Source organism: Macrotis lagotis, chromosome 4 (genome assembly GCF_037893015.1).
Source record: "Macrotis lagotis isolate mMagLag1 chromosome 4, bilby.v1.9.chrom.fasta, whole genome shotgun sequence".
NCBI lineage: Eukaryota > Metazoa > Chordata > Mammalia > Peramelemorphia > Peramelidae > Macrotis > Macrotis lagotis.
The window spans coordinates 21,176,987-21,200,439 of record NC_133661.1 but is presented as its reverse complement, the minus strand read 5'-3'; the positions used below and the strand labels follow the sequence as shown (position 1 = coordinate 21,200,439).

General features: G+C 40.8%; 1 protein-coding gene across 17 annotated transcripts in view; it reads left to right on the top strand.

Moving 5' to 3' along the window:
• ANK3 (ankyrin 3) overlaps positions 1 to 23,453 on the top strand; it is a 702,796-nt gene that overhangs the window by 481,110 nt on the left and 198,233 nt on the right. For all 17 annotated transcript variants that reach the window (XM_074232298.1, XM_074232306.1, XM_074232303.1 and 14 more), the window contains one exon: positions 16,651 to 16,749. In XM_074232298.1, the coding sequence (XP_074088399.1) occupies positions 16,651 to 16,749 (99 nt within the window). The remainder of the gene's footprint in view (positions 1 to 16,650; positions 16,750 to 23,453) is intronic.

Below are 23,453 nucleotides of genomic sequence, written 5' to 3'. Positions count from 1 at the left end.
CAATCTGGACAATTATTCTGAATTTCCAACTCAGTAGCAGCTCAACCAAGAGAGATTGTTATGTTCCCCAAACTCCTTTGTTAGATGCTTCATTACCAGGGATAGGAAAGATATAGGGATGTTCTAGTATGCACATTTCCTCCCCACCACGGTTTTGGTGGGGCACTTCCTTCTCCCTTGCCTCTCCAGCTCATGAAAAGAAGCATGGGGGTAGGAAATATTAATAATGCACAGCAAAACCTGGATTCACCTCTGAAGGTGACTAGTTGAATGACCATGGGAAAATCATTTAACAACTATGGGTCTCAGTTTCCTCAACTGTAACATGAAATTGCTTGAACCAGAAAGTTTCTAAGAACCCTGGGGTGCTCTGATCCTGTAGTCCAGCTACATGTCATAAAAGAAAGGAATTTGGAGGGTTTTTGTCATCTATTCAACGAGCCAATAGTATGATAGGTCAGTTAAAAAAACAATAGGAATGCAAGCTACATTTAAAGAGAATTTCCTGACTATATTTTGCCCAGTTTGGATCACATCTAGAATATTATATTAAGTCCTAAATGCTATATTTCTAGGATAATAATAGGCAGGAGAAAGAGGACAATCTGGCCAGAGCAGGGTCTGGAGATCATCGGGTTGGTAGAAGGAACCAGAGAGGATTAACTTGGATAAGAGAAGACTTAGAGAATGACTGGCTGGGGATCCATATTGTCCCATAGAATTAGGGGACAACATAGTTTCATGGAATGAGGAGAGGTGCTAGTCCCAGGACCTCAGATTTGCTCCAACTTTCTCTGTTTGCTATCTCTGTGTCCTTGACCAAGTCTTCCCCTTTCTTCTTGGAGCCTTGGTTTCTTCATTTGCAAAATGAGAAAGTTCAACTAGTTGGTTTCTGAGATCTCTCTCAGCTTCTATAATCCCATGGATAAGTGCAAGTCCATCACCTAGTTTGATATTTCTGATGAGCAAGGCTAAACTTTCTTCTATTCCTTCAAAGGGAAGTCTGGATAACAAAAAGATTGTCAGTAATTTTTCCTCCTTTTTTTCAGATGCAATTTGATTCAGTAATAAGGGACTGTGATGAAATTAAATTTATAATTTCCTTGGTGGAAGGAACTAACTCCCTCCATCAATATAGGTCAGTGTCTATCCTGCAACCTAGAGTCTGGGAGTGTTGGTTAGCTAGATCATGCAGAGGTAAGTGATTCACTCAGGGTCACACAGTCAGGACAGTTAGAAGGACTTAGATGCAGGTTTTTCTGGCTTCAAGTTGTGCTCTTCAGTCACTAAGCCACATTGCCTCTTCAGTGGTCAAGCTTCAATAACTCCCGACTGCTTTGGTCATGTATGGTCCTCTGCACAAAATAAAAGGAACTGATGAAGTAACTCAAAGAGATTTTGGTGGTAGTTAAAATATCTAAGAGAAGAGTTTATTGTTAGACTCTTTCAACCAGACTAGTTTAGGTCAATCAATCATTTATAAGGACCTACTATGCTCTGGATACTGAGGCAGAGACAAAAATAAAACTGTTCTTGCCCTCCAGGAGCTTCCATTCAATGGTAGAAGATATTTCCACTTGCCATAACATCTATTCAGGAATTTCAGAGTGAGTAGGGCTCACAAAGGACATGTCCCCAATTCCATCCCTGATTCTTTTTTTCTCCAGGAGACCTCATAGGAGTTGAGTTCTGATGAGACCCAGGGATTCTAAGATGTGAATAAACATGGCCAATGTCACCATCAAAAGGTGGTGAAACTGTTCAACTCTTTAATTACCATATTCTGCCTTTAAAAATTTAGAACTCAAAGAGTCTCTAGAGGCCATTGGTTTAATCCCTTCTCTCATCTTCCCATTTTGCAGATGAGGAAACTGAGGCATGGGGAGATAGTGATTAGCTCAGTGTCACACAACTAATAAGTGTCAGGGGTAAATTTTGAATCCAGATCCTCTCCTCAAGTCCAGTACTCTCTCCATTACACCAGTGGAATCAAATCTACAGAGAAATAGAGTCACTATCCATTCCTAAGGATGGCAGTGGGTGCATATTGACTTATAAAACCACATGTTAGCATTAACTATAGCCTACTGTATTTTTATTAAATATTTTACAATTACATTTTAATCTGAGCTGGTTGCACTTGGAATGTTTGTTACTGCTCTAATTGGGTTTGCACTATACCATAATGTATAAAACCATGAAATTGCCTTTCTTTGGGAAAATGTCTTTAATTTTGTTATTTAGTCATTTTCAGTCATGTCCAACTCTCCATGGCCTCCCTTGCTGTTTCCTTGGCAAAGATGCTGGAGTGGTTTGCCATTTCCTTCTCCAGTTCATTTTTACAGATGAGGAAACTGAGGCAAACAAGATGAAGTGACTTGTCCAAGATCACAGAGCTAGTGAGTGTCTGAGGTAGATTTGAATTCTGATCTTTGTGACTACGGGCCCAGCTCTCTATCCACTGTACCACCTAGGTATGCAATTCTTCCATTCAAACTTTTCAGTGATAAGGACCAGTCTAACATAGAATGAAGTAGTAAGATTTTGATAACACAAATATCCCTGCTCTACAGGCTGGTTAGAGACCCTAAGTGAATTGATCACCTTGCTGTGGGAGGCCTGCACAATAGATGACCCCTCTGAGCCCCTTGCTTCATTTTTCTATCCATGGCTTAGCAAGCTTAGGTAGTAACACATCTCTAAAAAATTTATATCATGGGGTGGCTAGGTGGCGCAGTGGATAAAGCACTGGCCCTGAAGTCAGGAGTACCTGGGTTCAAATCTGGTCTCAGACACTTAATAATTACCTAGCTGTGTGGCCTTGGGCAAGCCACTTAACCCCATTTGCCTTGCAAAAAAAACCTAAAAAAAATTTATATCACAAACTAGAGTGGAAGTATTTTGTTCAGCAGTAATCCCTTATTACCCCTTCCCTGCAGCTTCCTAATTCTTATCTTTTAGCAGAAATAATAGATGTCTACTAGAAAAAGTTCAATGAGACTCCCTTGGGCTTGCTTCTGCCCTCTGATGACCTCAGTTTCCCCAACTATGAAATGAAGACTGGATGAAGTCCAAGATCTACTTGCAATCAGCCATTTAAACCCAAGAGTGTACTTAGTGCTGGGGACATGGACAAAAGGGAGACAGTCTGTGTCCTCCAGTGGCTTTCAGTCAATCAGGGAGAACACCATATACACATGTAGGTGCCCCCCAAGATAAATCAAGGCCATTTGCTTAGGGAGCAGGGGGAGAGGAAGACCACTCTAGCAACTTGAGGGAAATGGGGAAAGCTTATCCTGACTGTTGAAGGAAGCCCAAGATCCAAAGAGGATCAGAGTTCTTTCCAAAGACCAGACCCCAGAGAAGTTGGTGCCTAAACTTTGGAGTCACTGTATTAAGTCAATCAATCCATCAACAAGCATACTGTTTTTGTGTGGAGAGTACAGAGATAAAAATGAACTTATCCCTGCCTTCAAAGAGCTTCCTTTCTAATAGGGGAAGCCTCACGAACATATCAGGGGGTGGACATGATGGTTCTTCATCAGCATTCTGCAAAGACAGACTCCAAACCCCAGGTGGGGATCATGGGCATCCACTAAAGAAGGCTCCTTGCAGAGATCTGTCCAGAGGCTGAGGTTGGTTCCCCTGCTCTGGCTGACCTTGCTCAACACCAAGTGGGTACTTGAGTCACTGAAGAAATCCTGTCTGGGTGACGTCAGCCTGTGGCCTCACTGTGGTCCTAAGGCCGTGACGCAGAGCCTGCAGCTGCCCACTGGGGAGGGGCAGGGAGCCCGGCTCCCCCAGCCTGCCCTCCAGCCCAAGATGCACACTGACCGGAGAACAAGGGCAGCCGGAGCCTCCGTCTGGGCTTCTCAGAGCCTCTGCGACGTCCAGGCGATTGCCAGAATAGCAAATGTGATCCCAGGAGGTGCATGAGCAGCAATCTCCCATGCTGTTTGATGAAGGCTCCTCCTTACATCCTGGGGGCTTGGACATTCACCCATATTTTTTTGTTTTAAAATCTAATTTAATTTGTTCATTAACAGGGTTCATTTTTCTCTCTCTCCCATCTTCCCCAATTGAAAAGAAAATCAACTCATAAATATCTATCATCTAGTAAAGCTGATTTCCACCATGTCCATGTCCAAAAATATACATGGCATTCTCCAACCCTTTCAGCCAGGAAGTATTTTCCAGCATTAAATATATCTTTTGGAATAGAACATGGTACCTTTATACACACACACACACACACACACACACACACACACACACACACCGTAAAACACACTACACATATGACACACACACACACAAACACTCAGACTGGACCCTTCTATTACTGCCTTCTGCAGCCTAAGTTTTCCTCAATTTCAGGGTACGGTGAACCACAAAAGGGGGTACACACCACCTCCTGAGTGTATCCATGATTTGTCTGACAGCTGCAGTAGAAAGAATCAAATAATCACCAAGATTCGTATTAAGTGATGATTCCCTATCAAGATCTGGGGTTGCAGAGACAAAAACTAATCAGTCTACTCTAGAGAAGTCTGAACTTTATCACTGATATTGTTCCTGTCAGGGACAATTTTATAATAATAATTTATTACTATAATAGTTATTATTATGATAATGATCATTGATAGTAATATTGTTCTAATTATAATAATAATTCTTGTGATTATTGGGTTTTGACCCAGCCTGTGATAAGTTATATGGAAATTGCCATAAGAAAAAATTCTTCCCTTGTTGGACAACATCTTTCCCTATAAATTAAAAGTTTTAAAGAGTCATCCATAGCACTGAGAGGATGAGTGACTTGTCCAGGGTCACCGAGCCAGTAAGTAGCATGACTCCAACCTTGGTTCTAGCCACACACACTGCCCAGCTAGATTCTTTAAAAAGAAAAAAGAGACCATCTCTTTTCTTTATTTCCCTAGCATCTGGCACAGAGTCTGATACAACAAAGGGACTTCATCAATGCTTATTGATTGATTGATTCTAGAAGAATCAAAGATCAGAGAATGCTTAAAGCCACTAAGGGGATATAGATTATAGACCTTAGAATCAGAGAGAACAAAGTTCAAAGTTCAAAGTGAGGCACTTACTGGTTGTATGACCTTGAGCAAGTCACCCTCTCTCGGTCTCAATTTCCCCATCTGTGCAATGAGGAAACCTCTCAGATTTGTGAGGATTGAATAGATAAATTTAAAGTCCTTGACAAACCTTAAAGTAACATCTAAATGAGAGTTTTCATTCTTGTAGTTGTATTGTTTGCTAGGAGTCTCTTTATTGGTTAAAATCAGTAGATCAATGTTTGGCTGACTCAAGGCTTCCTTGAGCCAGTTGAGGGTCAGTCCTCATGTACTATATATTGTACCCATTCATTTTCAAGATATTTGATGTTGAGAGGGTCAAACCTTGGACCTTAGTCGCTCTCTTTGAGAGTGACACATATATTTTTGGACATGGTGGAAATTTGTCTTGCTGGACGATGCATGTTTGTTACATAAGTTGTTGATGGTTTACATCCTCCATTCTAAGGGAAAGACCGAGCAATCTCTGGCCATTCTATTTTTTTATTCCTGTCCTCTATTTGTAATGCCCTAGAGAGAGTGCTACTAACTGTGCATTCCAACATAGGGCCTCTGGGCCTCAGTTTCCCCCTTTATACACCAAGGAGTTTGTACTAACAAAGATCACCTCCAACTTCCAGGACCATCATTTTTATGGAATTGGACAATCTGGCTTGGAGACTCAGAGTCATAGCCTGGTGGAATGGAAAGAGTGGGAGACCTAGAATGAAACAAGACCTGGGTTTGTGTCTGTACACCCATGTGTATGTCTATAAGAAAAAGAGAAAGACACAGACAGAATACACACTAGTCTGCGTGATAATGAATGAACAGAAAAATTATGAAGAAGATTCAGAGAGTGACAGAAAAAGTATACTTTACAAATCAAAATTAATTTAAATGCAAGTAATTATTAAGCAAGTTTAGTTGGTGGTACTGTTGACAAATAATTTTTTATCTTAAGAAAACATTTCATTTTTTTTAATGAGGGAGTGTACCTAAGTGGTCTCCAAGGTCCCTAGTACTTCTCAATTTTCCAATCCCATTACTCCAGAGAATTAGATTTTGGGGGAAGAAAATGGCAGCAGCTGAAAATCTCCAGAGTACTGAGAGGAATTACTTAAATTTCTAGAACATTTTAAGGTCCACAAAAACTTCTCTTCCCACAAGTCTGTGAGGTGAGCAGGAGGAGAGGAAGGTGAGGCCAAGCCAGCCAAAGTCAAGGCAGGCCAAGCCAACTAGTAGCTCCGAGAGATGTGCCTCGACACCAGCCAGTATTCCAATTGAGATTCCAACCCAGACCTCCAAACTCCATGTACAATGCTCATACACTTAACCCTACACTACCTTTCTCTTGAGGCAATATTTTCTTTAGAGGAAAATCAACCTTCTTTCTTTGTTAAACTGAATTTAAAAAAAAAAGACAAAAACTAAATTGTTTCTTCCCTTAAAGTCAGTAACACACTTTATTTTTCTTTAGATATTTCAATGCCTTGGTGATTTGTAGACTCTTAAAATAGAATTTAGCCAAGTCTTCTAGGTAGGATGTAGAAAATTGAGAATCGGTCCTCATGTATAAGATGAAGGTAAAGGGGATCGACACAGTTTATAGGATCCCCACAGGCACCTACCTGACTCGCACATGAACTGAATCTTCTCTACTTACCTAATAATTGCCCATGATGCCTCTCTTGGAAGAGCCCCATTGAGAGAGAATTCAACTGCCTTTTGTGGCAGCATCATCTCACTTTGAGAAAGTTCTAGTTTTTATAATTAATTAATTAAATTTATGATTAATTTATTTTTATAATTAATTATCTTTAATTAATGTCTTTAATTATTACATGATCTGCATTTCCCCTTGAATCTCCCCTACCTCTCCCTAAGAGCAAAGAAAATTAGGCAAAAATCAGTTCAACCAAACTGACATTTTTGAAAAAGTCTTTGTGTGATAATCTGCAATTTGATGAACAGAGGGAACAATCAGCAGACTGGCAAATGCTCTGTTTTGCCCAGGGTCACCCAGCTAGTATGGTTCAGTTGTAGGATTTGAATCTAAGACTTCCTGACTTTGAGGCCAACTCCCTTCACTCTACCATGTTGATGATTTGGGTTCTGAAAAAGTGACTCTCATTTTTATGTATTTGTCCCCAACCTCTCTTGGTACAGCAGATTCCTTCAAATTTTTTGATCTCAGGGCCTATTAAAAATTATTGATATGGGGGCAGCTAGGTGGTGCGGTGAATAGAGCACCAAGCCTGGAGTCAGGAGTACCTAAATTCAAATCTGGCCTTGGGCACTTAATAATTACCTAGCTGTGTGACCTTGGGCAAGTCACCTAACCCCATTGCCTTAAATATAATATTTTTAAAAATTATTGAAATCATACCCAACATACACACACATGAATTTTTATTTATATCAATATTTGCTATATTAAAAATTAAAACATTTTGGGATTTATTTTTATAAAAATTGTTCATTTATTAGACCCCCTGAGCCAATCTTGAAATTGGCCCCAGAAATAACCAGATCATATTTTGAGAATCATTTCTAAATTAAATTATATATATATATTGTTTAGAAGCTGGGAAATTTTCCTTAAGTCAGTAGCTTTAAGTTTCACTGGGTAAAAGATTTCATTGAATTTCCTCAGGCACCAAGCTACCCTGCATCTGGAGGAAGTAACTGGACAGGAGGGGATTCCTCTCCTAGGCTACACTAATACAGTTTTATTATAAACTATAAATAACACCAGCCACTCATATGCTATCAGCCTCCATGTGCCCCCCAAATAAAGTAATTTAAGACTGTGATTTTCTCTTTTTTTCTGCTTTAACAGCAGCAATAACAACTTTTGAATATGTGAATTGCTCACTTCTAGGTCGCTCCATAATCATTGCAGTGGGAACCATACCTTTAAGTTGACCTGAATAAATCCCATTTTGAAATTCTATGAAATAATGTTCTATTAGTGTAGATTTGTTGATTTCTTTTGATCTTTCATTTTAAAAGAGAAAGAATCAGGGGCAGCTAGGTGGCACAGTGGATGGAGCACCAGCCCTGGAGTCAGGGGTACCAGAGTTCAAATCCGGCCTCAGACACTTCATAATTACCTAGCCATTTAACCCCATTGCCTTGCAAAAAGAGAGAGAGAGAGAGAGAGAGAGAGAGAGAGAGAGAGAGAGAGATAAAGATCTAGCATGACTTTGACCTCAAGCTTCCCTTTGGTATCTGATCATTAATTAGGGGGTCATCATCATTTGTGTCTCCATGTTCGAGGGCCTCCCTGCCCTCCTGACTGGAACCTTCTCTTCAGAGCTCCATAACAAAGGATCATGGGTTCGATTCTCAATTCATCTGTCAGAATCCCTTCCTTCTTTCTCTCCTTTTTAAAAAAAAATGGCAGGTGAACCAGGTGAGCTCTAAAGTCCATTGCATCTATAGGTCTCCCAATGATGCTTTAGTGAATATGCAGGAAGGATGAAGACAGAGTTGATTTAACCAAGAGAGATTATATCTACTTGGAGAAGCAATAGGAGAAATGATGATGATGATGAAGCCCTTTAAGGGGAGGAAAAAAGGAAATAAATATTTATTAAATATCGACTACATATCAAGCACCTTGCAATTATCTCATTTTTTTCCTCACCACAACCTGAAGTTCTTATTATCTACATTTAACAGATGAGGAAACTGAGGCTGAGGCAGCACAATTTACCCAGAGTCACACAGCTAATAAGTGTCTAAGACTGGATTTGAACTCAGCTCCTCCTGAGTCCAGGCCAGCCACTGTCTATTGAGCCACCTCATTGCCTGGTCTAGGGAATCTCCAAAACCTCAGCTCTGGATCCCTGGTCCTACCAACTGTCAGGCAAACAATAGAAGGGATTTTGGCTCATTTGAGGAGGTTGAACCCAATGACTAGATTATTTACGTGGCCCCATTTAAACAACAGGCATTTAATAAATACTTTTTTACTTGGATTCTAGGCGATATACTGGGTGAAAACATCATCTGAAGAGTCCTGTTTATTTTAAATTTTTTTATTTAAGGCAATGGGATTAAGTGACTTGCCCAAGGTCACACAGCTAGGCAATTATTAAGTGTCTGAGGGCAGATTTGAACTCAGGTGCACCTGACTCCAGGGCCAGTGCTCTATCTACTGTGTCACCTAGCTGCCCCAGAGCCCTGATTATTTTAACATCAAAAAGGTAGGCTAGGATCTCTCCCCCACAACCCCTTCTGGAATTTCAGATTTTGTTTCCCATAGTTAAGGTTGGGTTGGAGGGAAGCATAACACTGAGGGAGCCTTTGCCTGAGTGGAACCACATGTTGGAGGCCCCAATGAACAAGGAAGAAATTCCTACGCTCATCTTTAGGAACTTTATTAGAGAGCGTCTGGGCATGACTGGGATGAGGTCATGACTGATAATTGTCTAATTAATTTTCTGTTCAGCCACATACTGGAACTGAAGTCAAGAAGACCTGAATTCCAATTCTACCACAGATGTTATATAAAACCCGTCGAGGTTTTGTCTCTGACTTGGTTTCCTCATCTGGAAAATGGTGTAAATAATAGCACCTACCTTTTAAGTTGTTTATAAGAACCAAGTAAGATAAAATAATGGAAAACTGAAGAACCTTAGGCTTTTAAAAAAATTACAGGGTAACCCACGAGGGTTAAATTTTCATTGTGAGCATTTGCACCTCAGAAATCAATCAGAAATACAAATCAGGATTTGATTTATTGTTTTCTTTATTATCTAGACTTAAGAAAGTGTTAATACGAATTAAACTTAAAAGTAGGTGTGCATACCCCCCCCCCAGAGAGTTGTTAAACATTTACCAGCAGGGGCGGCTAAGTGGTGCAGTGGATAGAGCACTGACCCTGGAGTCAGGAGGACCTGAGTTCAAATCTACGCTCAGACACTTAATAATTACCTAGCTTGGGCAAGCCACTTAGCCCCATTGCCTTGCAAAAAAAAAAAAAAAATCTACCAGCACACCTTTAAATATTATTCTATTTTATTATATGACAGCGGGCATTATTATGGAAGGGTACCTGAAGCAGTCCTCAAACTAGTAATAGTGACAATAATGGTGATGACTAATACTGATAAACAGTTTTAAGGTTCCCAAACTTTTTCTCTGTATTAGCTTAATTGATCTTCAGAGTGTCCCTGAAAGACGGATGTTGTTTCACCACCATTTTACAACTGAGGAAACGAGAGGCAGACAAAGGTTAAGTGACTTGTCCAGGATCCTATGACTAATGAATATCTAAGCCAGGAATAAAACTCAGATTTTGCCCCTGGCACATTTGGAACTTTAGACTTTATGTTGTCGTTGTTGTTTAGCCATTCTCCACTCTCCATGACGCCATTTGGGGTTTCCTTGGCAACAGCCACTGCAGTGATTTGTCCTTTCCTTCTTCAGCTCATTTTACAGATGAGGAAACTGAGGCAACCAGGTCTGAGACTGGATGTGAATTCAGGAGGATGAGTTTTCCTGACTCCAGCCCTAGCAGCTCATCCATCATGCCACCTAGCTGCAGAGTTTTAGAACAGAAAAGCTTTCATTTTAGCAGATAGAGATTCAGGGTCTCTGGGTAAGGGAGGTCAGATGAGGTTAGTCGCACCTTTTGCTCCAGCACCGTTGGCACTGATCTCTGGATTGCTCAATCACTTGACTGTTAAAAAAAGAAAATCTGTCCAGTCGCCAACCCCAGAATCCCTAGCCCTGGCCATCCGATTGGCAGAAGCTCCCTGCTGCATGGTGGAGCCTCAACCATCCTTACTTTTCTGGGCATAGAGAGGGCTGACACCAGTGATGCCTACCAATGCAGGTTGACACCTTCTCTGCAATTTATTTTCCTCTATTTGGCCAGAGTGTTGAGAAGGCAGATGACTTGGCCAGGGTCACACGGTCAGGTTGGGTCAGAGGTCTACTTGGGGTCTACTTTTCTATGCAACCCAAAAGAACCAACTTTGGACGCTTCTGCAAGGTTTGAAGAGATGAAGCAGCTACTTCCTCCTTCCCTCCCCCTTGCCCAAAGAGCTCAGTCCTTGGACTGAGCCCCTGTTCTGAAAGTCAGTCTTTAGACCTTGGCCAAAGCCCAGCCTTGGGACCATTTGGGGTAGCTTGTCTCTATAAGACTTCTAAGTGTGTCTACAACTCATATCCCAGAGAGCAGTCATTGTCACTGTGCCTTTGGGGGAGATTAAGTCCCTCAGCAGGTATGTGCTGACCATCTGCCCTGTTCCCTGCCCATGCCAACCATGGCCACAGGACTCCAGAAGTAGCGTATATGGTGTCAACACCTGTGAGGAGCTGAGGTTTGTAGACACTTGGCAGGTTAGCAGTGGGAGGGACTTTAGAGATGAGCTAATTCAGCACCCCCATTGTTCAGACCCAGAGAGAAGAAGGGATGACCACAGAGCTAGTTAGTGGCACAGCTGGTATCTCGGCTTCTAATTCTACACGTAGCTAAATCAGACATTGGTTTTACATAACTATCCATATTGTAATGGTTCTGTCTTGTTCTCAATGAGTGGGGGAAGGAGAGAATTTAGATTAAAGATAAAATATAATTGAAACTTGAAAAAAGTGATGGGAAAAATTTTATTAAAATAGATTAACTGTGGGGTGGCTAGGTGGCACAGTGGATAAAGCACCGGCCCTGGAGTCAGGAGTACCAGGGTTCAAATCCAGTCTCAAACACTTAATAATTACCTAGCTTTGTGGCCTTGGGCAAGCCACTTAACCCCATTTGCCTTGCAAAAAAAAAACCTAAAAAAAATCAAAATTCTAAAAAAAATTTCTTTGAAATAGATTAACTGTAAAAGTGTGTCTTCCATTAAAAAAAATTACCTTCCACACCACCTCATGAGTACCACCTGAGTACCAGATTGAACTCCTAGATGTTCCCAGAAGTCACTTTTTCATCTCCTGCCTGCGTGCACGTCCATAAGACATGTCCCATGTTTGGGTCTCCTCTGTCTTCATCTTTGCTTCTCCAAATCCTCATCCTTTTCCTTCCAGGCTTAGTCAAGCTCCTTCATTTCCAGGAACCTTCCCTGATTTACCTGGCTGTTCCTTTCCCCTGTGGATGGCTCATCTATAAATGAGGGGGGGTCCTTGGAGCTTGAAAGTTGCCCTTCTCTAATTCCCAAAAGGCCTTGGGTTTTACTTATTAATATGTGTGTCAGTATACCCCAGCAGAGTGTAAGCTCCTTGAGGGCAGGGATGGTTTTATTTTCTTTCTTTGCATCTCCTGGGCTTAGCATAGTGTGTTACATTTAGTAAGGACATAATGTTTGTTGCGTTAGGAGAAGAAGGAAAATGGGAACTTGGGTGCAGTGTTAGCCTAGTCTGTTGTGAAAATCTGGAACATCTGAATGATAGGAAATGAAAACCCAACTAAACATGGCCATGTAGACGTGTGTGCATGGACATTCTGCCTGTGTGTATCACAGCATGTAATCACAGATTTTATAACTGGAAGGGACTGCAAAGGCCAGCTAGCTCAGCACCCCCATTCTATTATTAAGCAAACTGAGGGCCAGCAGAGGGAAGTGACCTTCCCAGGGCAATACAACAGATCTGGTGAGCAAACCAAGTCAGGTCAGAGAGATCATGGTTCTAGAGCTGGGAGGAAGCTCAAAAAGTCCATCTAGTCCATTCTTCTAATTCTGCACTTGTGAGAAAAACAGAGGTCCAAGAAATTAAACAAAATACTTAAGGTCTGGGCGGGGGGTACCTCCTTAGTAGAGCAATGGGCTGAAATATTTTAGGCAGGTCTACCCAAGGCTCCAGGAGGATGAACAAGCAAGTGTACTGAGCTCAGGAAATTCCTGTGAACTTTATCTTTCATATGCTAAAGTCCATGAACAGGATTTAGGGCAGGATCATGAAATCAATAGAGAGGTCAAGAATCTGGGAGATGTAGAGAAGACTGGAACTGGCCTTAGGGATCATCTAGATCACTGGTTCCTAAAGTGCACTCAGTGACCCCTAAGGTATACTTGACGACACAAGTTCAAAATCATTTTTGTAGTTATACTAAGGCATTTTCATTTTAATGTAGTAAATAGTGAGAGATACAAGCCATATAGACAGGAGCTCCCTGGGTGGATATTCATTAAATTTCAAGAATCTAAAAAAGACCCTGAAGACTAAAAAGTTTGATAACCATGAACCAACAAGTGAATGATTGTCTGTGCATATTTTTATCTCTAATCTTTCTCTCACAATCTTTTTTTTCCTTTGCTTCATAATATTTTTTTTTCCCTTTGGGTGTTGAAAACGGAAGTCATTCCAGTTTTACACAATGTGAAAATCACCACTTCTGTGACTGCTGAAATCATTCTCTAAAAGATGTATCTCTGAATCGTTAGCTAGAATTGGAATACTCTTTACTGATGCATCTATTCTTATAGAGGCTTTAGACATCACTCTGTCTGTGAATCCCTTTTCTACTTTAGTCTCCTTACTGGGTTCAGGTGCCAGAGAACAGAGAACTTAGAGAGACTTCAACCTCATAGGGCAGTCTTTCTCAATGACTAAAAATTCTCTTCTTTGATCTAATAAGTGGTCATTTAAATGAACATTGAGGGTATAACTGGTAAATATGGAGAGAAGTGGGGGGGGACAGTTCCCAGGAGATCTCAGACACTCTCTCAACTTTTATCATTTAGGATGTTCATGTTAATTGAAATCCTAATAATGAAATCCATCTGAATGATTCCAAGCACTTTTGTTCACTAAATAATCTAGCGTAGATAATTTTTTTAGGAGGAAAAAATTCAACTACAGGGGGCAGCTAGGTGGCACATTGGATAGAACACTGGCCCTGGAGACAGGAGGACCTGAATTCAAATGTGACCTCAGACACTTAATAATTGCCTAGCTGTGAGGCCTTGGGCAAATCAATTAATCCCATTGCCTTAAATAAATTTTTTTTTAAAAAAAGCCAACTACATTTAGCATAATTTAATATGTAAGTAAAAACAGAGTTGTGTACAAGGAATATCATTGTTTTCAGATTTTCAAGTATAAGCTCAATTGCTTCATCAATGAGTTTTTTTTTAAACTTGTAAGAAGAAATAAAGCATTCTATTGGGAGAAAACAAAATGTACAGAGAAAACCACAAGATTGGGGTGGCTAGGTGGCACAGTGAATAGAGCACCAGCCCTGGAGTCAGGAGGACCTGAGTTCAAATCCGATCTCAGACACTTAATAATGACCTAGTTGTGTGGCCTTGGGCAAGCTACTTAACCCCCCTTACAGAAAAGAAAAGAAAAGAAAAGAAAAGAAAAGAAAAGAAAGAGAAGAGAAGAGAAGAGAAGAGAAGAGAAGAGAAGAGAAGAGAAGAGAAGAGAAGAGAAGAGAAGAAAAGAAAAGAAAAGAAAAGAAAAGAAAAGAAAAGAAAAGAGAAGAGAAAAGAAAAGAAAAGAAAAGAAAAGAAAAGAAAAGAAAAGAAAAGAAAAGAAAAGAAAACCACAGGATCCACATTAGAGCTGATAGGAACCCCCAAGGTCATAGAGTGTGCCCTCTGCTCCCCTCCCCACATTAATTTTATAGATGAAGCCCAGGAAGCTAAAGGTCCCTTGGCTAAGGTCACAGAGGAAGGCTCCAAAACTTGAGTCCATGGTTAACATTTCCCTTGTTACTCTACCCTAGAATGACAAGGAAGCTAAAATATAATAATATGAAAGTCTTTTTGAAAGACTTAAAAAATTATAAAATCAGTTTATTATTACAAGTTTTGGATCACATGTGACTTTAAAGATGATCCCTGACCTTGTCAACTCTTCCCACATATATGTATATACTTTTAAAAATGTAGATATACACATCCATAAATATACATGTTTATACCCAGTACATACACATTTACATATTTATATATACATAGATGCACCCACACATATACTCAAATGCTCATATACACAGATACACATACATGAACATGGTTGTGCATGCATGCAGACAAACTCATACAAAAAGACAACTAACCATTCATATGAACAAGATATTAATGTGGAAAATTACCAGGCTGAAGCTTTGGCGTATCTTCTCCCTGAAATCAGCCTCTGGGATAAAGATAACTAAGTCATACTTGACGTGGCAAAGGAACAACAGCTTCATATCAAAATATCCCATAGGACTGGGCTTGGGCCCACAGAGTTAGTCACTTCACAAGGACAGCTTCCCACTCACATTCCACCCAACTCTCCTCCATGGATGCTGTTTCCCATCCCATTCCAGTACCTGGTCCCCTACCCGCCTCAGAGCCCTATAGGGAGATTTTGCGGAACAAGTCGTTGGCTCCATCCATGGTCCAACCTGACCATTGTGCTGTTGGGGGGTTGGTGCATCACAGATGCATACACCCGACGGGGGGAGGGTCCATCCGCTCTTGAATAGTTAGCTCTTCAGTGATCAGGGAGTCAGCTTCATTCTGCCAGCTGGCTCCTTTGGCACCAGAGGCCCCCAAATTGCCAAACTCAAAATGCAGCTATTTTTACCTGCTCTTTTGTGTTGTGTCTGGTGATTGGGATATCATTATTGACTATCCCTCCAGATTTATCAGTATTGGTACTATCTGTTGAATTTAGATCAAGAAGACTTAAATTCACATCCTGTGTCAAGATGCTGACTCTCTTGGGCCTCATTTTCTTCATTTGTAAAATAAGAAAATTGGACTTGTTGCTGCCTTTCAGTCATAAATCTGTGATCTTATGATGCTCAAATGAGATCAAGTATCATTTCTGAGTAGGGGAAGTTTAATTGCCAAACTGAAACCAAGATGAATCTAACTGCTCTTCTACACATGCTCATAAAATCTCTATTCCTTGGCATGGATTCTTCTGGGGGTTGGTCAAGCGATCCCATCCCTGATGAACTCCCTGGAAGGTATTTGACACTTGAAGTCAATGGAAGTCACTCACTCAGCCACTCACTTAACCAGTATGCATTTCCCTCCTGACAACTTGGAATCTGGGGTTATTAAAGGGTGTTGAGAGAGTGCCTTCTCTTTAATAAAGACTGGGGTGTCTTAATCAAAAGTCATGAGTCAAAATGCTGCAAATAAATTTGCAGGGAGACATGGTGACTCAGTTGCATGGGCTTGTTGACCATAACACCAAACCATCACAACATCTTATCAGAGTACCTGGTAGCAGGGTGGTGGTGTAGATAGAATACTGGGCCTAGGGGCAGGAAGTTAAGATCTTTAACCCTGTTTTCTTCAGTTTCCTTATCTGTAAAATGAGCTGGAAAAGGAAATGCCAAGAAAACCCCAAATGAAGTCATGAAGAGTTGGACACCACACTCCTACATAATGCTTTTCCCACTCACTCATACATTCATTCATTTATCCATCTATTCATCCATCTCTAGTCCTCTGGTAGAGGCTAAACAGAAAGAGGCCTTTCCCAAGGAAATATCATCATATCTACTTGCCTTCCCTTTCTGGGGAAGCAATGTCAGCGGGCCATGGTAAACATAAGAGCATTGTCTTGTTGAACTATGGGGAAAAAAAACCTTTGCTTTTTCTCTTTCCAACAGAATGATATTACACCCTTACACGTTGCATCAAAACGAGGAAATGCCAACATGGTAAAATTGTTGCTTGACCGAGGAGCGAAGATTGATGCCAAAACTAGGGTAAGGTTGCCATTTTGGAATTGTTAGTGTATCCTCTGAGAATAAAGGTCTGGTTATTTTCTGTGGGCCAACAGCAGAAGCCTTCCCCAACCCTGGGCTGACTGGAAATGTTTATCTTTGATGATATTTGATAAATTCATGGTGAAAATTTAAACTAACATTTTTTTTAAATTTCTGGGCTTGAGATACTAGATATGAATTCAAGCCTTAAGGCCAGTTACCTAATTTCTTCATTGGAAATGGGAATGAAGGTCTTATTTTCCTCATTTTACATTATATATATATATATACATATATATGTTATATACACATGTGAATGGTGGGTTAATTTCCTCAAGCCACCACTTTCATATACATAAAATGAGGAAAATAAGACCTTCATTTCCAATTTCACAGCCTTGTTGAAGGAAAAACTATTCTGTACGTTTTCAAGAATTCTGTGAATAGAAGGTATTACTAATTTTTAAAAATTTATCCTGTTATATTCTCTCTAAACCTTGATAACTCTCCTATATTTAAAATCATAGCTATAGAGCCAGAGAGGACCAGAAGTCATCTAGATCAGCCCCATTTTATAAATAAGAAAGCTGAGAATCTTTGTCCTAGAGAGTTTTTCCTAGACAAATTTAATTATGAGAGCAGCCTAAGGGACCCCAGGACCTCAGTAGTCTTTCAAGAATGAATCTGTGATTCCACTGGTTCTTTCCATATGCCATAGTCTTTAGTGAAGGTCTGAAAGAGTTTCCCTAATTGAAAAAAATAAATTCCCCTGAGACCAGGCTGGTGATGGACTCCACAGGCCTTAAGAATCAGTCATACAGTTGGTCCCCAGGCTACACACTGATGACAGTCAAAGGGCCAGAAGCTTTTCTAAATTCCCTTTGTATCTCTTAGATGAAAAGTGGTGGCCAGTGGAGAGGGACAGCTTCATGGAAGTGGTATTGAAAAGAAGGGCATTCAACATTCATCTATCTGAGGGGGCATCTGTAGTACCAAAAGATGAAAATGAGATGCCAAAGGCTTCTGGTACCACCACAGGATCACTTGAAGTCCAAACCTTATTTTGTGGATTAGAGGAAGCTTTGCAGGAAGGAATAAGGCATAACTATAGACACGAATGGGATCAGGGGTCTGCTGCTTCTGTTCTATGAAATGTAGCCATCAAACATGGTGGCAGTGAGCAGGCAGGTCTTTCCCAGGCCACTCTCCATACTCTAAGTTTTCAAAGGGTGTTGAGAAATGACTTCCCTTCAATGCCATCTGGGGTTACTGAAGCAACAAGTCATTGATTGGCCCAATTCATGAATGCATCTGCCTGGAAGTAGGGGCCCATGGGCATTGGAAGTCTATGCAGAAGAAATCAATATATTTGTTTATAATCAACTGTGACAATTCTATCCTTCCCTGAGCCACGGTTGTTATTGCTACTGTCTCATTCCTTCAACTCCTTTCTCTTAATTTTTTTATTTTTTATTTTTATGCTTCCCCCCCCTTAAATACCTCTCTTCTTCTTCTTCCAGCAAAAGGAGAGGGGGGAAAAGGAGGAAGGGTAAGCAGTGCAGCAAAACTAATGGGAATTTCATCCATAGTTGACAGTTTACAGAGTCTGTGCAAAGAACAACAAAGATGCATGCTCACCTCTCTTCTTCACTCCATTTGCTTTGTGTAGATCGCAGATTCCTTCAGAGCAGGGCCCATCACTCTCCTTTATCTTTGTATCTTATGTCCTAGACTAGAAAATGCCCCGGTTTCAGAGTCAAAAAAGACCTGGATGCAAGTCCTCCTTCTGACACTCACTAGCCGTGGGGAAGTCACCTTAACTCTCAGTGCCCCAGATCTAACTGACTATGACTAGAAACCACAAAGGAGCTGCCAGTCTGAATAGGTAAAGGGAGTTTTCCTGTCTCTATCCACAAAATCATTCCCCTTTCCTTATCCATGTTCCATCCCTCGAGTCTACAATTGTGACTTAGATAGAGTCGCTTAATAAAGGCTAGAGGGTGTCCATTAGTCAATCAAGGATTTTGTAAGTGCTGACACCATGCTAAGCTGGGGGAATGATTTTTTTTACAAAGGAAATTATCCTTGCCCTCAAAACCAGTTCATATTCTATAGGGAAGATAGCATACCTTGTGTGTTTATGTGTGGGGTGGGGAGGGGGAGAGGTAAGGAAGAAGGAGAGATATAGGATAACTATTTCTAAAATAAAGGCAAAACATACACAAGGAGGCTAGATGCAAGGCAGTTATAAAGGGAGAACAGTAGCACTTGGGGAATCCAAAGAAACTGAAATTGAAGCTCAAGCTAAGGTTTGAAGGAAGAGAGGGGTTTGGTGAATGAAGAATGAATGAATGAATGAACAAACCAGCCGTGCACAGATGGCCTAGAGGAGCTATAGGAGCAGAGGAGATGGATACAAGGCTAAAAGTAAAGCGACAAGTACAATAAACACCCAGGTAAACAAGGTGGATGCAATATCCATTCAGGTGTCCTATCACGGGCAGGAGATTCCTGGAGATATGTGATCTGAGGTCATTAAACTGCTGGTTGGACAGTGTGGCCCAACATCCAGAGGACAGCTAGAGTTGGCTATGGGTCCAAGAGGGATAAGACTCGGTGGCTCTGGAAGAAGAGGAGGAGGAAGTAGACTGTGATTTCATTGGTTAGGGAAATCCTGGAAGAGGAAATGCCTTCTACTGGTGCAGGCTGACACCATCTTGGCAACTTAGTCTTAGATGCCAGAGCTAAGGTGTCAGACACCAGGCCTTGTGGTCTGACTCAGAAACTGGATTAAAATGCAATTGGAGAATATTTAACAAAATAGACTTAAGCGTAACTGGTTAGAGATAGTGTTCATTTGTGGTTTTCTAAGTCAGTATGGGGCCAGAAGAGGTCTTTATATAGCTCCTATCTCTACTTGTGTTTAGTTCCATTGGGCTAGAAGCCTGAGTAATTAAGCAAGGTGCTCAGAGTCACATAGCCTAGAGGCAGCAAGGACACAGAGAGATTCTTGGTTCAAATGGGTTCTCTATCAACCATGCCATACTGCTTCTGATAATATAATTGTAATTAGATGTGTATGTATGTATAATTGAATGGAATGAAATAAGCCTAGAGGAAGATGTCAGTAGGTGCATCCAATGAAGTATCTGATGTTTGAAGGGGAAACAAGTCAGAGCCTGGGAGTGAGTTGTCTCAGAGGGGTCAAAGTGTTATGATAATGGTGACAGCTGTTGTGGGAAACAGAGCCCTTGGGAAGATTTCTCACCTTCCAGCGCTATCCATGATCAGAAAACTACTGAGTGGATGGATGCCCGTGGTAGCAAGGGAGGAAAGAGATGAAGGGAGAAAGAATATGGAGTCGCAAGTGAGGGGGAACCTAACAGAAGGCAAACCAGCTTGGCCATGGAATGTGTGGACCTTATCAGGTATCTTCGTATGAGAGGAAGGGAGAAAGGAATAGCTGGGAAGACCCAAAAAGACTTTGGAGATGAGCTCTTGAAAGGGAGGAGTCAATTGGTCCACAAGCATTTACCAAGTGCCATTGTGTTAAGAGCCGGAAAAAGACAGAAACAGACTTTGGCCTCCAGGAGCCTCATCCTAATTGGGGGGGGGGCATGCAAATAACTATACATGTAGAGTCAATGGGAGGTAATGTGCTGGGGAGGGCACTGGCACTGCTCTTGTAGCAAAGTTTTGCCAACCACCATCCAGCTCCACCCTCCAGGTATGTTCCTTGTTATTAGGAACAAGATGGTGGATCATTTGCTTTTGTCCTGAAAAAAAGAAACACTCAAAAAAATATATGGAGAAGTGCTGGTGGCATAGCAATGTCACTTCTGTGTAAGAAGGAAGGACCCTTGAAGGACCCCTGAGGCTTGTAGAACAGAGGATGTTTGTGTAGCATCCTCCATGTGGGCACCTCCAGGGAGAGGGAATTCACAGCACTCAAGGAAGCCTATTCCACTCTAGGATAGCTCCCATATTAGGGAGTGTTTATTCTAGAAAACCCAAATGTACCTTTGGCACATTGCACCTATTGGTTCCAGTAAGTCTAATCCTTTTCCTTTGTGACTACCATTGGAATACTTGAAGATGGCGATCATGCCTCCTACACAGAGTCTTTTCCTCTCATTCCCCATGTATTTAAGCCTGCCCTCACATAACTTGTACTCAAGACCTGCCACCATTCTGGATACCTTCTTTGGATGCTGTCTGACTTATGAATGGTCCTACTAAACTTAGGTGCCCATTTGGTCTAATTTGGTAGAACATAGCCATATCATCATCTCTTTCTCTCTGGACGTTCTGCCCCTCTGTGGCTGCCATGACCCACTGCAATCTTGAGCTTGCAGTCCACTGAGGACCCTCGATCTTTTTTCAGATGAACTAACATTGAATCATACAATCTTCATCTTATATTTCTGAAATAGATATGAGTTTCTCTTTGCCCCTACTGAATTTCATTTTGTTAGATTTTGCCTAATGCCTCAGCTGTGAAGAGCTTTTACCCTGATTCTATTATCCTAGGCGTTAGCTATTATTCCCAGATTTGTGTCACCTAAAAATATGATTAGAAGGCTATTTACATCTTAGACTAAACCACTAATAAAATACAAAACAGCATAGTGTTAAGACCAGATTCCTGTAGCCCTGTACTTAGAGGCCAGCTTTAAGGTTGATTCTCTCTCAGAGAGTTCCAAATTCATTTAATTATATATTATTTAGCTCACATCACTCCAGTTTGTCCATTCATATAACTTTAGATGCTTTGTTTAAGGCTTTGCTAATGTATAAACTATATCAAATTACTTACCTTCTCAATGAGAGGGAAGGGAAGAAAGGAGGGAGAAACTTTGAACTCAACATTTTTAAATAAATATTAATATTTGTTTCTACATGTAATTGGGGAAAATAAAGCATTTTAAATTTAAAAATAAAATCTTTGCTAAAATTTAGATAAATTATATGAGTTGTTAGAGAGATTGAGAAAGCAAGCAAGTTCATTCTTAACACTTAACGCTTAACTCTCCCCCCCAAAAATGTAGGGGATGAGTGGGAATAAAGTTAGACTGGACTGACTCGCTCTTGTAGAAGTCATACTGGCTCTTGGCAATCCCCACTTCCCTTTCATGAAACTCAGTCTCCACCACTTTAAGGGTTTCCTATTCAACCATGGCAACAGAAGCATTAAACCATATGTCCATAGCCAGTTACAGCTGCCCAAGGATCTATATTTGCTGGAGATGCAATCCTTCTATTATTTCATAATGATCATAACTGAGATTTCTGTAGGTTTTAGTGAAGCTCACTGCACTTTTCTCACAATGCCCTTGTGAGGTAGATAGTATAAGGGCAATTTCTCTCATCGTACAAATGAGGAAGGTCCACCCAGCTCCCAGGTACAGAATCTTATGAGCCTTGTCTCTCAATTCCATTCAGAAGATGTTGAATGTCATCATCTGCCAGTAGTTTATACCACTGTTTAATAATGTAATTTGAGCAAGTAGGAGCCATCTGATTTTTTTGTTTATTTATATTACAAGTCTCTCTGAGTTGGCCATGGTCAAAGGGAGCTGAATATCAAAGCAACCTTACAGTCCAGGTTTCAATAGGAAAAAGAAGAAAAAAATGGCGAGTCAAAATTCCTGGCAGGCTTTCTATGGAAGAAAGTGAGGAATATGCCAAGAATTTGTAGAGTTTTTTTCCTCCTTCCTTGTCAAAGATTCCCTTTTCTCTCTGGCTCAAATGACTAACTAGTGATTGGGTGTGTGGGTGAAGGGGAGGGAGAGAAGGAAAATGTCAGGAGGAGGGGGAGGAAGGAGGGGAGGAGGAGAAGGAAGCCTGTAAAGGAGGAAGCACAATTTTTCCCCAGTGCAGTTCATCATCCAGTCTCATGACACCAAGTTTAAAAGCTACGGTGGATTCCATGGAGACCTAGCCATTCTCATACTTATTACCGTCATGGGTCCTACATTATGTAAGGCAAGCCAGTCTTAGAAAACACAAAATTCCTCTTTTTAAAGATGAATTATCCATTTTCTATCCATTTACAAACCCCAATATCAAGACTTTTAAGAACTACTCTGTTGAATTTATCCATGATCTAAGTTGGTCCAGGCAAGAGTTTGCTATTTAGAATTAGCCTTTTAATTTCAAAAGACTAGCAAGGCTTCTGTGGCACAGGAGTTGGAGAGTGGACCTCAGGATAAGGAATCAAGTCACATCCTCCTTGTGTAATTTCAGGCAAGTAATGTCACCTCTCCAGGCCTTAAGCACACCTCCAGAACAGATACCAAAGACATTGGAAGAGAAGGAATTTTCTCAATGGGAGGTCACTACACAGATGAAATTGCAGGTCCAGATTCAAAGGCTACTTCTCAATTTTGATAGAGCTGAAATTTCATCTGTATTAATTGTCCTTGCCATTGGGACAGAATGAATCTGGGTCATACCTCCTCTCCCTGAAGAGTGACTGGTCCCATCTTTCCATAAAGATTCATCCAACAGATGGGAGACCTTTCTCTGAATCTCTATTTTTGTATAAAATCAGAATACTCAAACTATCTATCTTAGAATATTATCTGGTAGAATCTAACTATCTAACTAGTAGAAACTTTTGAGTTCTTGTCTGACCCTTCATTCTTTCATCTCTTGTCCTCAGTACACAACTGGCTTCAATCTTTTTTGAATTGTACATATAT